Here is a 15,451-nt window from a genome sequence, read left to right on the forward strand (position 1 = left end):
AGTCACCTTGATCGAGTCTGATTCCCTTGGATTAACCACAGTGACTAGAAGATCGAGTTGGAGCTGGCCAGTAGGATGTCTGCCTTGGCGCAGGCTGTGCCTCACCACCCTCTTCCACTCCGAGACAAGGCGCCCATACCGCCATCGATACCGCGTGGATGTCTGCACCTCATCGTGGAGCCCTATTTATAAGTGCAGAACGCTCCCGCGTCTTAGGCTGTCGACACCGGCGACATATTTGATTCAGTATTTGGCGCACACCTCGCTGTGGTCGTCTGCCGAGGAATGCGGCCAGCGTATTGAGTCAACGGTATAACTGAAGAAAAAGCGCTCACCATACTTATCGGTAGGTAGTTCAGCCACCAAGCTGTCAAAAAAAAACGAAGACTCTTTGCACTTTTGCGCAAGGGGGAATCTGCGGAGTGTAGGCAAACGTCGCACACCTTCGCTGAAAGTTCGGTGAAGGTCTGCTCATGGGGTGGTGTGGCACAAGACAGGACACCCCTTACGTTGCGGGCTTAGCCTTCTCCCCCTCCACCACCTTGCTCCCTTGGAGCTGCGCGCCGCTGAGAGAAAGGCAGACTTACGCCCCGTCCCGTCATCATGATTCTCCACGATGGCCATGCTATCGGTCATAGAATGTGTTGTCTTTCTTGCCAGGGGGGATTGAAGACTCTCCGAAGGGCAAGTTGCACCTTGATGCACCTACGGTACAAGGTGCAGAAGTCCTGGGAACCGGAACAAGTGTCCGCTTTCTTCAAGGCAGAGGTGAACGAGGGAAAGAAGCGTTCTAGTGCCTGTCCGTCAGCCCTGGACAAGAAACGCCGATGGCGATGTCCCTACACTGCGATTATAGTATCCTACGAAAGGCAGCAGCCAGCCTTATCCCATCGTGACCTGTCTATATACAGCCTGTATAGCTATCTTCCCATTCCCTTGGGGCGAAAGCACTACCGTCTATCAAAAACATCCTGGAATCGTCCATCCTATCATACTTCAATGAAGCTCACCGCTTGGCCTCTCATCGCGGTCTCTCCAGCCCTGATCTTCCTCCTCCAATGACTCCGTAGTAGCGCCCGCCCTTTTCTATCACAAGACTCTCTATCCCGCTTCGTTCCTCATCCCCAGAGTTTCGTCCAAACCAACGACAATGACGAAAGCTTGGAAAGAGCACAAGGACGTTATCGCGAGGCTCTACATCAAGGAAAATCGTACCCTGGATGAGGTCCGGGAGATTATGCAGCAGGACTACAACTTCAAGGCCTCGTCAGTCTAACCAGTTTTCTTTTCCCTCTTTTCTTTCCAAGCCGGTTGGATACATCTTGAACTTTCTCGGACCCTACGGAACCCCTCCTTTCTCGGCAACCCATAGGGCGGAAGTTGGCTCTGATACGATGACTACTTCACCTCTCCATCCTGGCCGTCGAGTCCTGTTTCAATGGCACTTTACCCATGGGGGATGACAGAGATCCTCAAATAGCCCTCACAACATCGTCCAGTCGAATACAAGGAATAGACACCAGAAGCAAAACTTGCTAACATCTCTAACCCCAACCACCAGGACAAGATCATACCGCCAGCACTTTGACCAGTGGGACCTGTCAAAGTATAACTGCAAGAAGCGTACCGCCCGCCGTCAGAGCCGCGACTACCAGCAGTACCCCGAACAGCAGCAGTACACCCCTTCCGCTGCTGCTGCTGCCGCTGCCGTCGTCATCGTCCAGGAGACTTACCCAATGAGCCCGCAGAGCTACGGCAGTAGCAGCGGCAGCATGAGCCCCGAGTCCGAGATGGACAACGGCGGCGGTAGGCTTGACGACATGGACGTCGGCCAGTCGTATGGAGGCCATCAGTACACGTACGCGGGTCAGAGCCAGAGCCAGAGTCAGGGCCAGCCTGTCTTGCATCAACAGTATACCCAGCAGCAGCAACATCATCACCAGCAGCTGGAGCAGCACCATCGGCAGCGTCAGTCCTGGGATAATCAGGTGCCGCGGAGCATATCCTCGCCGTGGGATCAGGCTGCTCTCCCCAGCCCTCCCGCGGATCTGACCGGAGACTCGTTCTTCCAGATGTCTGGGACGGAGGCGCTATCTGCGCAGGGCAGTCATCGTCCGCAGGCTTATTCAACCGTGATTCATCCCGAGCAGTATCGTCAGCAGCAACAGCAGCAGCACTACCACCGACAGCAGTCGGCTGCGGATCCCCGAATGATGCCGACGCGCCTTTTGGCTCCGGCTCCGCAGCGTCCGGTGAGGCCGGAGCGTCGGGAGTCTGTTCCATATCAGGGTGCTATACACTGTGGGTTCCATCGTTCCGGACTATAGGGGCGGAAGAAGGCTACCTTACCGTGATCTACCCCTTTTCTTCTCGCTTGCGCTCTCCTCTGTTGCACCTCTCCCCACCCTCTCTAGGCTCTTGTTTCCACCGGCTTGGATTGTTCTGACACTGCTTTGTAATGTTTATTTCCTATCAGCACGATCAAATCGACAAAAAGAAGGAAAACACGGTGGTTTGGCTTGTTTGGCTTTCAACTTGACTCGGCCAGAATGTCTCTCATAATGTTACCGCACTTTCCTTCAATCTCTCGAAACGAAAACAAAAAGAAACGGCCTGCGAGGGAGGTTTATGTTTGAAAGCTGGTCTTTGATGGAAATGAAGGTTGGGAATTTTTTTTGCAGTTTTGATGGATCACAGGACACGAGAACTTGGCAAAAACCACCTTTCCCATCCCCCCCCCCCCCCTTCCCTTGGCCGTTTCCCATTTTGACTTGATATGTCTTGCTCTTTTGGAATTGAAGTGCGTTAGTTGTAGAATGTAGTTGTATCGTGTTTACACCTGTCGTTTTTTTTTTTGATTGCTTTGCTCGCCTTGTGTTTTCGTACCATGTGATAGAAAAGACAGAAAACGAAACATTGACCTTTGGAATCCTCTTTCGCCGCTCTTGACGGTGGTATATAGCCCCCATTTGGATGATTGAATTCCTTTTTTCGAACACCAAGAACCTATTCCTGAATGATAGACACCATTCTCGAATCATCCTCGTCTACATGAAATCGTCCTCGCTAAAGGGCTCGCTGCTGTGGTTAGACCTCAAGTTCATCTTGGCCGCGCCCTCCGCCAACCCGTACGGGTCGTGAACATGCTGCTTCCCACCGCCGCCTTCTTCTCCATCACCGGCGGGCGCCGAATTAGACCGCACTTGCACTTTGACCTCCCCCTGGATCCCGTCCACACGAATCGTAGACACCGTCGTCCCGCCGGGTGGCGGCCGCAAGTTGGGCGCGGGCGCGAGGTTGACGAGCTCGCGGAAGAAGTTGTTTGCGGCCTCGCAGCCGTCGAGGAGCCACTTGAGGCAGATTGTGACGCGCTCTTTGGCGAACGGGTTGTGGTCGTCGTAGGCGCAGCAGTTTAGGAGGGGCACGATGCCGTTGTGGTTCACCATTTGGGTTTGTACGTCTGGGTTCCCGGGGGTGGAGTGGCCGGGGGGCGGTTGGAGGAGGGTGGCGAGGATGGTGAAGATCTGGCCCTTGATGCCGGACCAGGGGTATTTGTGGGCCGGGTCGGAGAGGGAGGGCGGGGGAGGGGAGGGAGGGAGGGAGTCGGTGGTTGAGTAGGGGCGTTCGATGATGGGGGTGCCGCCGCCGGGTTGTTGCGCGGAGGATTGGGAGTGTTGGTCTGACGGGGAGGGTGCTGTTGCGGCGGGAGGGGGAGGTCTGTTGCGGGAGGGGACGGCGTCGACGAGGGGTTTCTTGGGGACGCCGGCTTCGAGGCCGTTGAGGAGGGTGATGAGGTCGTAGACGGCCTCCCACTCGATGAGCTTCTTCCTCGACTCGGCGATCTCGGAGGCGGTCGTCAGGAAGTCGAGGTACTGCGCCAGGCCGTCCTTGGCGCGCTCCATGTCCCAGGTGTCGACGGGGAACTCGGCCGGGTCGACGTTGTCCTCGCGGATCTGGGCCTGGAGGTGCATGAGGGCGACGCACTCGGGGACGATGCGGCTGCGGAAGAAGCTGAAGAAGAACATGACGAGCTTGACGTCGCGCTCCTGGTCCTTCTTGTCCTGCGGCGGGTTGCTGATGCGGCTGCGGAAGATGTGGTTGACGAGGCGGAGGAGGACGGTCTGGGCGGGGGAGATGATGTCCTTTGGTATGCGGAGCGAGTTCCAGGCGTAGGGGACGAGGGCCGAGTGGTGGAGGGCCTCGATGAGCTGCGAGGTGATTTGGAAGATGAGGGACTGCTCGTCTTTTTCCCAGACGGCGATGAAGACGAGCATCTCGCGGAGGAGGGACTTGCCGCAGTCGAGGGCGAGGAACATGCGGCAGCGCGTCTTTTGGAGGTTCTCGCCCGCGCGGGTGAGGCCCGTCCCCGCCGAGTCGAGGATGCAGGACTTGACTATCATGTGGAGGGCCTCGATCTGCTTCGGGTCGAGGATGTTGGGGATCTCGGTCAGGAGGCCCGTCAGGGGGCCCTCGCCGTACGACTCGTCGTCGTCAATGTCCTCGTCGTCCATCAAGTCGTCGTAGCCCTCGGCGTACTCCTCCGCGGAGCCATCTTCCGGGCCGAGGTCCTGTTCGGACTCGTCGACCTCGACGACCTCGTGCTCCTCGGTGCGCATGACGGGCGTGTAGCGGTTGAGGAGGTTGCTCTTGCAGTGCTCCGTCCTCGTCTTGGCGAACTCGACGTTGGGCATGGCGACCGCCCAGCCGTCGTAGTTTACGTCGCGCGCGCGCATCCACCAGGTGTCGATCTCGCGGGATACGCGGCAGTAGGCGCGGTCCTGCTCGAACTTGTCCTCGATGTCGGGGTCCCACCGCGGGTTGACCTTTTCGCCCTCCTCGTAGTTGTCGGCGCGGACCTTGACCTGGCCCTCGGGGAACCAGTTCCACGCCAGGGGCGCGATGGGCGCGAGGACGCCCGGGGGGTTGTGCGACTTGTTCTGGGAGTAGTCTGTGAGGAGTCTGCGGGCGGTCTCGCACATGCGCGAGTTGCGCTCCAGCCAGTGCTGGATCTCCGTTTTGGCGATGTCGACGCGGAAGCCGGAGCCGTCGCCCATGCCCTCTTGCGGGTCGTCGAGCTGCGCGTCCTCGTCAAAGAGTACGTCGTACCAGAACGACATCTTGTTGCGGTCGTTCTTGGCGGTCCAGTTGTGGGCTTGTTGAAGGGACGTGACCAGGAGCTTCTTGTCTGTGGATCGTGAGCGGCGATTCTTCACCTGAAGGCCATGGGGGACTTACACATGTCGGTGATCTCATTCAGCTTGGCCCTTGAAGACTCGTCCAAGATCTCGCCATCGTAGCCCTTGCTCGTGACGTTCACACAGAGGATGATGGTCTGATAAACCATCTGGTCAAAGTGAACCGCGGCACAGATGTCCTGGGGTACCTCTGGTTCTGATGTGACCAGCAGGTTTCTCGCAATGTGCATGAGCTTGTTCAAGATGGAGAGGTCGTCCTTGAGACTGTGGTGGTTCTTCACAATGAGGGCAGTGCTCTCCTGAGGGGTCACACCCTTCTCCGGATCGTTGAGGCTCGACAGCGGGCCAACTGAGCGTGTGGTGAGACTGGGGATGGCGGCGCCAAAGATCTTGGTCAACCAGATCCATATCTCGACATTTCTTGACAGCGTTTCCCTGGTTCTTGTTAGGAAAATGAGATGGTACGAAACTACAGTAAGACAAGGCGTTGAGGGCACCTACCTAACGTGCTTGAAGGTGTGAGTCTTCTCGAGGGTTTTGGCAATCATTGATGAGACCCGTGCGGCGGTCTGAGGGCCCATGGGCGGGATGGTGTAGTGGCCCTCAAGGCAGATGAGGGCGGCCGAAAAGCAACGCTCCTCGATGGTCTCGTAGCCCGGGGTGCCATCCTCGAGGTCGAGGTCCGGCAGGGACGGCGGCGGTGTGGCCGCCATGGTGTTGTAGGACGATGAGAGATGAAGAGCACTTGTGACGTTGGAGATTGGGGTATTTCAAACTTGAAGCATAGAGGTAAAGACCGGCCGGAGAGGCGTTTAGCCTGCCGAGGGGGTATTCGCTAGTAATGAGTGGGAAAACAGGCCGTGGGTGAAGATTACTGAAAATACATGCACAGTTTAAGAATATTCTCTTGAAGTTTTTGGAGATGGAGTATCTCCAAGGTGGCGGCCCCGGGATGCTGGATTGTCACTGTGGAAAATTTCCGCCGTCCGCACCGAAAAGTAAGTATCTCTGCACTACAAATTGGTAAGCAGATACACACAGACCAATTGCCATTTTGAGGTTCCAACAGCAAGTGTGAGTGCTCTTGTGATCTTTTAGTGACCTTTAACTATATGTATTGAGGATTCACTCTAGAACTCCCGTAATCGTCCTGCACAGATAATATTCTACAAATATGTGCAAGAATTTCACTCTCGATTCGACATCAGGGATTCACGCATCATGTCTAGGCCTTCCCACATCATGAGTCGGGATACAACTGCTGTTCTGGGCGGAGAGCCCTGTGAAATTCCGGGCTGATGCAAGGTCGGTACCCAAGACCCCTCCATTGACCCCCTAAATCGGCCAATGGCAAGGGTGACAGGCACCGTAGACCCCTCTATCGGCCGTGTGCGACTTGGGCCCCCGACGTCCGCCCCTCGGCGGGGTAATTTCGCTGCGGTGTCTGTTCTTCGACGCGAATTTGGGCCACTTGTGCGACAAGTCACAGCTTGACTCACTCCGAATACCATCGTCTCACGACCTCTCGATACCACCCCCGACGCCGCGAATCTTCCACAACCTCGCTTCCTCGAATACCACCGCAATCTTACTTCGATCACAATCTTGACAAGACTCGTAGCATACTCAAAATGGCGGAAGGCACAACGGCGCAGGAGAGGTTCGCCCTCATCCAGGAGAACTTGGCCGAGGTCATGAACCCCGAGATCATCGAGAATATTTTGGCCGAGGGACGCAACCCCAAGATCTACTGGGGTAAGAAACATCTCAATCACACTGTTGATACTCTTCGTCGGCGCATTGGCTGACAATTGCCTCCTTTCAACCTACAGGAACCGCGACAACGGGCAGACCTCACTGCGGCTACTTCGTCCCGGCCATCAAGCTGGCGCAGTTCCTCGCCGCCGGCTGCGAAATGACCGTCCTTCTCGCCGATATCCACGGTTTCCTCGACAACCTCAAGGCCCCCATCGAGCTCGTCGAGCAGCGCGCCAAGTTCTACAAGTTCGCCATTACAAACATTCTCAACGCTGTCGGCGTCTCCACGGAGAAGCTCAAGTTCGTCCTCGGCAGCTCCTACCAGAAGAGCCCCGAGTACATCATGGATGTCTACAAGATGAGCTCGCTCATTAGCGAGAGAGATGCGAAGAAGGCTGGTGCCGAGGTCGTGAAGCAGTCTGACGTGAGGATACCTGCAAAGTCTGGAGTGCTTGGACTTGGGCTGACAATGGTGACAGAACGCCCCCATGAGTGGTCTGCTGTACCCCGTCCTTCAGGTCTGCGACGAGCAGCACCTTGGTGTCGATGCTCAGTTCGGAGGTATGCATTGACTCTCGCATCTCGAAGGAGTTCTCAGGCTGACATTTTGCAGGCATGGATCAAAGAAAGTTGTTCGCTGCGGCCACCGAATGGTTGCCCAAGGTCGGATACCAAGTGCGCGCGCATCTGTTGAACCCCATGGTGCCGGGTCTGAACGGTGGAAAGATGAGCGCGAGTGATCCTGGTAAGATTATTGCCACCGCCTTCCGGAAACAAATGCTGAACCTGGCTTCACAGACAGCAAGATCGACCTTCTCGATGCCCCCGAGGTTGTCCAGAAGAAGCTCCGCAAGGCCGAGTGTGTGCCCAAGGTTGCTGAGGGCAATGGTGTCCTGTCCTTTGTCGAGTACGTCCTGCTGCCTGCTGCGTCACTGAAGGGCAAGAAGGAGTTCCGCGTCGAGCGTGAGCGCGACGGCCTCGAGACCCTGGTTTACACCGATATCAAGCAAATGCACGAGGACTACAAGAACGACGTCGTAAGTAGCACACGGAAAGAGACGCGATATGTAGAACAAGCTGACACTGGTCTAGTTGACGCCCCAGCTGCTCAAGCCCGCCGTGACCAAGGCCCTCAACGAGCTCCTGGCACCCATCCAGCAAGCCTTCCAGGCCTCCGAGGAGTGGAAGCAGGTCACGGAGAGGGCCTACCCCCCTGTTGAGGACGACAAGAAGAAGAAGAAGAAGCAGCCCAAGGACAAGGGCTCCCGCTACCCCGGCGGCGGCAAGGGTCCCGCCGCGCAGGACGGCGCCGCCAAGGAGACGGAGCTGCCGGTGCGCCCTGCCGAGGGCCAGTGATTGTTTTGTTTCTTGCATAAGAAAGCGTTTTTATCTGTACGTGCTACTACGGAATGGGTCGGAGTTCGGATGAAGACCAGCAAAAAGAAAGTCTAGAGAAAGACAGCTAGATACCTCAGATGAAAAAAAGAGCATTTGAAAGAGAGAGCGGCCCCTGAACTTTTGCTCCTGTCTCGTCGCCCTTCCTCCTTGCCCCTACCCCTTGGCACCAGCCTTGTGTCCTTATTTCTTCAACAACGGGCCGATGATCAAGGGATAGGGGCTATTGATTCCTTGACTCGACCATGAAGTCTCTGGTGTACATCAAGGTTCCGATCATTCGAATCCATCGGTTCATTGCTTTTGCACTGGACTGACGACAAGGTAAACAAGCCTCACTCTGAGTGTATTCGGGAAGGAACGACATACTGCCGCGATCTGCAACACGTGGTGCGGACGGCGAGAACATGTGGTGGGGTGTTTACATAGCGGGATGCCCGGGACGACGCAATGGCGGGGCACTGAAGAAACGGCAGCATTCGAGTGCGGTGGATGGCGGGGTAAATTTCGGCGGGGTCGAAAAAAGATGTCAGACTCCGACCGCCTAGCAAGCTTTCGCGCCGATCTACGTCTTTCAACATTCTCTTTTCTCTAGCTTCGTGATTTTATTTTCCTTGCTTTAACTAAGATACCCTCCATTTTCCCACGATCAATCCATATAAACGACAAAATGGCCGACCTCCCCACCACCTTTGACCGTAAGCTTCACCCACGCTCTCCTTCCTCCCTCCCGATTCGGCCCAAAGCCTCAAACTACGACCAAAAAGCGCAATGCCTTTCGACATGACTGACATCCTACTTCCCAACAGGTCCCGTCCACATCGCCGTCATCGGCGGCACCGGCCTCGGAAAGCTCGAAGGCTACACCCCCGTCGCCCAGCTGACGCCCACGACCCCCTGGGGCAAGCCCTCCTCCCCGATCAGCATCCTCGAGCACAACGGCGTTCCCATCGCCTTCCTCGCCCGCCACGGCCTGCACCACCAGTTCGCGCCCCACGAGGTGCCCGCCCGCGCAAACATCGCCGCCCTGCGCTCCATCGGCGTCCGCTGCGTCATCGCCTTCTCCGCCGTCGGCTCCCTGCGCGAGGAGATCAAGCCCATGGACTTTGTCGTCCCGGACCAGGTCATTGACCGTACCAAGGGCGTGCGCCCATTCACCTTTTTCGAGGGCGGCGTTGTGGGCCACGTTGGGTTCGCTGATCCGTTTGATAAGGGGCTCGCGGAGGTCGTCAAGAAGTGCGCGGCGCATATGCAGGGCGAGGGCGTCGTTTTGCACGAGAAGGGCACCATTATCTGCATGGGTGAGTTCCTTCCTCGCCCGACACGAATCTTGGAAGAAACAGAGAGAGGGAAGAAACGTTACTAACGAGACGAAAACAACAGAGGGCCCCCAATTTTCCACCCGCGCCGAGTCGCACATGTACCGCTCCTGGGGCGGCAGCGTCATCAACATGTCGGCCCTCCCCGAGGCCAAGCTCGCCCGCGAGGCCGAGATGGCCTACCAGATGATCTGCATGGCGACCGACTATGACTGCTGGCACTCGTTCGAGGACGTCGACGTCGCCATGGTCATGAAGTACATGGCCGCCAACAGCGAGAATGCCAAGCGCCTCGTCGGCGGCGTCCTCGACGAGCTGTCCAAGCAGGAGAGCGGCGACCTCGTCCTCGCCAAGCAGTGGGAGGGCGCATCCCAGGGCGCCGTCAAGTTCATGACCAAGCCCGAGGGCCGCAGCCCCGAGGCCATGAAGAATGTCGAGTTCTTGTTCCCTGGGTTCTGGAACTAGATGTGAATTCACAGAACCTTTTTTACATTTTTTCTAAAGTCTGGTTTTCGGTACCAGGCACACGAGCAAGGATTGGTATACGTGCAGGAATATGAGCGTAAACGTATATAGAAGCAATGGTGAAAATGGCGTGGATAGATAGACTTGTACCTGAGCATCAACTGTTCAGGACGGTAGCGAATGTAGTCACCAGGATAGAGATCATGTGCAAAATGGAAAGTACGATACTAATGATGTTAACACTGTGGTCAATGATTTTGGTCTCATGCAATCTCCTCTGTGCTACGATTGTTCCCATCGCGTGGTCCAACGCCTCGAAACGCCGGTTCTAAACCTCCTCAAACCTACAGGAAAAACGTCTACCCAAGAAACCATCTCGCCATGTACCAATTCACATCAAAAGATATAATGCCCGAACACCCTTCTCCGCCGCCGCGATGTGCCAGGGACGTATATCCGTCCCCCTATCTACAACCCCCCTCGCGCGAGCTAGGGTTCCAAGACCCCTAAAGTAGGTGAGCATCTCCCGCATGAGAGGCTCGTACATGCGCGGATTGTTATCCGCATGTACAATGTTGACCTCTAGGACAACAGGCGGATCTTCGAGCTTTGTGCCTCCGCGTTTGACGAGATAACCGCTGATAAGGGCGGGGTTCAGCTCGCCTAACGAAGAAGAGTTGCTCAGTCGATGCGCTAGAACGGCGCCCCAGGTTTGGTCTGTAACGTCGAGGAGAATGGCGTCCCCTTCGACAGGATCGGCATTACCGTCGCCTGGTGTTCCGCCCGGAGTTGCGGCGCTTGTTGTGTTTTCTTTCATGGGCGTGGCCGGCGTACCACTCTGCTCTGGCGAGACTATCGATGCCTGTGGAGTAGACACGGGCGTCGTATAGAAGGCCGAGGATGTTGTTGCCGGGACTTTTATTGCAGGCGGAACCAACTGCATGGATGGATCCGTATCGACCGAAATCAGGGTCAGGCTGACTGTTGCTACCGACTCCGTCTGAGCCAGACCCTGCCAGAACCCAATCTCTTGCGCATCCATGAAGCCGCACTTGGAGATGATGACTCGCCAGTGGACTTTCCACTTAGAAATCGAGTCATGGGTAGTTTCCCATATCTCGTGGTAGACGTCATTGAGCGATGTAGATAGCGCCTTGCCCTTGCGACCAAGGTTGTAAGATGCCGTCATCTGCTGGCATCCCCTGTTGTCAGTCCATGCCGCGGTAATCCATCTCTCGTCGATGCTCTGGGCGTAAGCGATGTGAATGCAAGTGTTCTCATGCATCAACGATGACGAAGACGGATTAGAAAGCTTGAAGTCGATGCCTCTAGGTAGCGACTGTTCAAGCATAATGGCCGGTGATGGCATCGGCCCGCCAAACAGCGTACAGCGGTCATACGTTTCTATCGCCAATTTGATCGCATCGCCAGGGGTCGGTTCTACTATTCCCGTAGAAGAAGTGAGAAAGTCCAGGGGCACAAGTTGCAAAACTAATTCGTTGACTGGAGTCTGCCGCTTGTCCGTCAAAGTCCTTTTGTGCATCTCAAAGAGCCGTTTGAAAGCAGTGCAAGCCTCCACAATAGACCCAGGATGATCCGGAGGATAGACAAAGTATATCACATAGTTCTTTTCCGAAGCGTTGGCCGAAATGAGCCCCTGATTGAGTGCCTCCATGCGGTCATCCAGGCCGGCGACAATGTGAGGACTGACGGTTCCTGGTGAAGTGGCGATTTTGTCTACCTCATAGGGTAGAAGGCCATCAGCCACCTTGAAACTGGTTGCAAGGCGTTCGAAAGAGCCCAACTTGAGAAGCTCGTAAACGTTTCGCATGCGGTCCAGGAAGGCGGCGGCAACGTCTGACATTCCATCCCAATGGGGGAAGACACAAACAACATTGACGTCCTTTGTGCCTTGAGCAGGACCCAAACCCAAGCTTTCCCAAAACTGAACGCTCGCTGGCAAGACCGATAGTCTGGCTTCTGCACGTCGAAGTTCCATGTGAGGAGCTGGGATTTGGAAGAGGTTGTTTGGCTTTGGCGGCTCTGTGTTATTATCCCGCGGATTGACCGGCCTCGGATGAAGTCTATTCGTTGGGCCGAGCAGGGGCACATCGGGGATCTCGACCACACCTTTGAAGTTGCATGTGTTGAAGTCTCCCAGACAAGCGGGAATCACCTCGCGCAAAGCTTGCAAAGCAGTCCGGCCAAGGGAGGATAATTGGCGCCGGGTCTCCGGTATGATTGCCGAGTTCAACGTGTTCGCATGCGCATCGCGTATTCTCAAATTCCCAGTGACCGCTTGCTCGGTGACAATTTGAGCGACGGTGATGGTGTCCTCATCTGGGAGTGAAAGATGAATAGGCAGTGACTCTGCATCTTCAAAGTACTTCGTAATCAGCATTTCTGAGGCTTCAGCCTTGGCCAGCTTTGGAAGGTCCAAAGCTAATGTAGGGTCGGAATCCTCGACAGACTCAATGTCTCGGAGGGAAGTAACGTGAGACGCAACGTCGTCATCCAAGTTCAGTCTTCGAATGCTTGACTTGAAGGGCGACGTCGGTTCGTCTTCCGACGTGCTCGAGTCGTCTTGGTCTGATACTAGGCTGATGTCATCGGCATCGGATGCTAGGTCATCGCCTTTCCCGGGACTTGCAATCAGGGAACTGTTCTCGAGGTTCCCTGTGATGGTTCGGATCAGGGCGTTTGTGTGTTCTGGTTGTTTCAGTGGCTTCCTGCCCTTGCCGTGTCGTCGTAAGTAGTCGGTAGTAGGCGGCCCTTGCTGAAGAGGCTGGTTGTTGGATTCTTGAGGCAGGCCTTGGAGCGTCGGCTTCCAATCAAATCGGCCCCCTTGCTCGTACTTCTTGTTAACAAGAGGCAAAACCGGATCAAAGTCCACGCTGTCGAATATGCTGCCTTTCCGCGCAGGGGTTGATTGAGGGGCAGAGCGGATATCTGCCAGAGAAGCCCGAACCCTTTTGTAGACAATGTCCGGATCGAAAGGACTCGACTCTCTCTTCATACCGCCTGCTCTGTCCGTGTTGGATCGCTGTTTTCCTTCGTCCATCAATGTGCTCCGCGCATGCTTCAACTCCGGCTTGGTGAAAATTGGAGGACTTGGTTCAGGCTTAGTATCCTCTACCGGAGGAGGCAGCAGTTTCGCCGGCTCAGACATAGGTACTGGGAGGACAGCAGGCATCGGTGGTCCGTCAGGCATGCCCAAGTCAGGTAAGCCAGATAGGTCGAGGTCATCGCCTTCTTCGTCGAAGAAGTTGAAGTCGGCATCAGTAATGTCGGTATCCCCAAACATGTCCGGGCCCATGTCGCCAAATAAATTGTCATCGTTGTCTCCCCCAGTAAAGGAGTCCGCTCGACCTTTGCCATTTTCGTTGGAATGCTCATTCGCGTGTTCGTTTGCATGCTCGTTCGAGTGCCAACCGTCAGCGTAGGAATCATGTTGTAGCGTGCCGTGCATCGTGGTTGCGTCGTGTACAGTAGCATCTGTCATGGTAGTATCTATGTCAACAACTGCCATGGTGACTCCAGGGGCTCCTGGGCTAGAGGTCGTCCCGTCCATCGAAGGCGTGATACCGAGGGGATTCTGAACTCCGTCTGGTGGTGTTGGATACATGGCACCTGCAGCTGCCGCATTGCTAGCTCGTCTTAGTCCTAGTGGTGAATGTCCGTTTGGTTGGAGTGACGAAGCTGCTGCCGAAGCCTCCTTTGATGCCGCAGCTTCCCTCTCTTTCTTCCTCTTGGTGACTTTTTCGTCCCTGTCTACGCCCAGCTGAAACCAGGTTCTGGCCTCATTAAGGAAGTCAGAAGTCTCATCTTGCGCCAAAAGTACAGAATCTCCCACGCCGTTACTTCGCGCGAGCGTGACGGACTTCTTGCGGAAACAGAGGACTGCTGGCCAAGATACCGTAGCCACAGCGGACAACAATGGCGTCGATTTCCCTTCAGCTTTAGACTCGCCAGGTTTCCGGCGGAGCATCTGTAATGCGATCCATGGACATGACTGTAGTAACGCAGGAGACAGCCCACGGGACTGAAGGATTTTGATGCAGGTTTCTCTCCATTGTGAGGATCTAGCGTCCGCATTCCTCCAAAGCTGGGCATCCGGTGTCTGTCCCAGACCAAGTTCGGGGTACGACAGGCCTCCGCCGACAAACCCTTGGTAGTTCGCTAGAACGCCGAAAGGGGCAGCCAATATCTGAGAGCCTAGTGCAAGTTGGCTCGGACTTGATGGTTCATTCACAGACAAGAGACCCTCGCAACAGGATAAAGATAAACTTATGACTAGTGCGCCCGTCGTGGTAAGGTATACGCGGAATGTTCCCACGACTGCAGACTCCGTGTCCTGAGCTCTCTCGGTCTGACCGTCTCGTGTAACCTTGGAAGGAAGTAAGACGGTTCGATGATTCAGGGGGATTGCTGATACGCGGTTGCAAAATGATGCTGAAGTTGTTGACAGAACGGCCGTAATAAATTGCTCGTATGCCTCTTTTATGGGAACAGAGCCAGTGCCCTTGGAATCGAGTGCGCCGGCTGACAGAGGTTTGGAGTCGGGATCGGAGGAGCTTGGCGGTCCGGAGTTGCCCATCTGCGGGTTCCGTAATGATAGGTCGAGGGCCGAGTTACTTGACGACGAACTTGTTGGTGTATTCGAGGCTTGCTGTCCTTGAGCGCGACCCTTGAACAGACTTATTGGTTCAAAAGAACCTTCGTCAACCATCAGCAATGTTGCGCCCACGACGCTCACACTACTGTCCAAAACCCTTGGGTTATCGTCGCCAGACTCCACATCCTTGCCCGGAATGTGGAAATACCACACAACCCGTCTGTTCGCATCATAGTACACAATGTGGTTGAGGGTTCTCAGTTCGGTCTCGACATCGGCGGCGATTGAAGGAAAGCTTGACGCCTGTTCAGGAGAGGGCTCGTAGACTCGGTAATTGATGGTAGATATGTTATTCTGGCAGCAAGCTGTTATCAGTGATTGCAATCCACATATTCCAACGGCCAGTACGAACATTTAATAGAGTATTAGTATCGTATTCGCTCGTGTCCATGTCGACGGTCGAGTCTCGCGACGGCGGGATGTGTTCCGTGTCGCAACATCAACTCTCGGTCGCTAAAGCTCCCAGGGGCCGCAGGAGCCGGTTCAAAGCTGTAGGCCGGCAGTCATAAAAGTAATGATTCGTTACGGCATCGGTTGGAATTCGCTATGCGACTGTAAGAGGTTTTGATACGGTTGTTTGGTTGAATTCGCGAAGTCATCGACTCCATCTCCGTAGGTCGAAAGCGCGACCAATGGACCGGCTT

General features: G+C 55.4%; 5 protein-coding genes across 5 annotated transcripts; 3 read left to right on the top strand and 2 right to left on the bottom strand.

Annotated features, from left to right (window-relative positions):
- Window positions 1-1,150: 1,150 nt before the first annotated feature.
- CLUP02_00302 (uncharacterized protein) lies at window positions 1,151-2,327 on the top strand (the record flags this gene model as incomplete). The annotated part of the gene is made up of 2 exons (XM_049279354.1): window positions 1,151-1,266; window positions 1,562-2,327. The coding sequence occupies 2 exons, from the start codon at window positions 1,151-1,153 to the stop codon at window positions 2,325-2,327; spliced, it is 882 nt and encodes a 293-aa protein (XP_049135311.1).
- Window positions 2,328-3,047: 720 nt separating this feature from the next.
- CLUP02_00303 (uncharacterized protein) lies at window positions 3,048-5,908 on the bottom strand (the record flags this gene model as incomplete). Its single annotated transcript, XM_049279355.1, has 3 exons — window positions 3,048-5,185; window positions 5,236-5,630; window positions 5,697-5,908. The coding sequence occupies 3 exons, from the start codon at window positions 5,906-5,908 to the stop codon at window positions 3,048-3,050; spliced, it is 2,745 nt and encodes a 914-aa protein (XP_049135312.1).
- Window positions 5,909-6,826: 918 nt separating this feature from the next.
- On the top strand, window positions 6,827-8,309 carry CLUP02_00304 (tRNA synthetase class I; the record flags this gene model as incomplete). Its single annotated transcript, XM_049279356.1, has 6 exons — window positions 6,827-6,950; window positions 7,028-7,377; window positions 7,433-7,514; window positions 7,567-7,698; window positions 7,752-7,990; window positions 8,046-8,309. 6 exons carry the CDS (start codon window positions 6,827-6,829, stop codon window positions 8,307-8,309), a joined length of 1,191 nt encoding a protein of 396 aa, XP_049135313.1.
- Window positions 8,310-9,018: 709 nt separating this feature from the next.
- On the top strand, window positions 9,019-10,132 carry CLUP02_00305 (methylthioadenosine phosphorylase; the record flags this gene model as incomplete). Its single annotated transcript, XM_049279357.1, has 3 exons — window positions 9,019-9,046; window positions 9,158-9,649; window positions 9,732-10,132. 3 exons carry the CDS (start codon window positions 9,019-9,021, stop codon window positions 10,130-10,132), a joined length of 921 nt encoding a protein of 306 aa, XP_049135314.1.
- A 391-nt stretch (window positions 10,133-10,523) lies between these two features.
- On the bottom strand, window positions 10,524-15,161 carry CLUP02_00306 (uncharacterized protein; the record flags this gene model as incomplete). Its single annotated transcript, XM_049279358.1, has 1 exon — window positions 10,524-15,161. The coding sequence occupies one exon, from the start codon at window positions 15,159-15,161 to the stop codon at window positions 10,524-10,526; it is 4,638 nt and encodes a 1,545-aa protein (XP_049135315.1).
- Between the last annotated feature and the right edge of the window lie 290 nt (window positions 15,162-15,451).

The sequence above is a fragment of the Colletotrichum lupini genome, chromosome 1 (assembly GCF_023278565.1).
Source record: "Colletotrichum lupini chromosome 1, complete sequence".
Lineage (NCBI taxonomy): Eukaryota > Fungi > Ascomycota > Sordariomycetes > Glomerellales > Glomerellaceae > Colletotrichum > Colletotrichum lupini.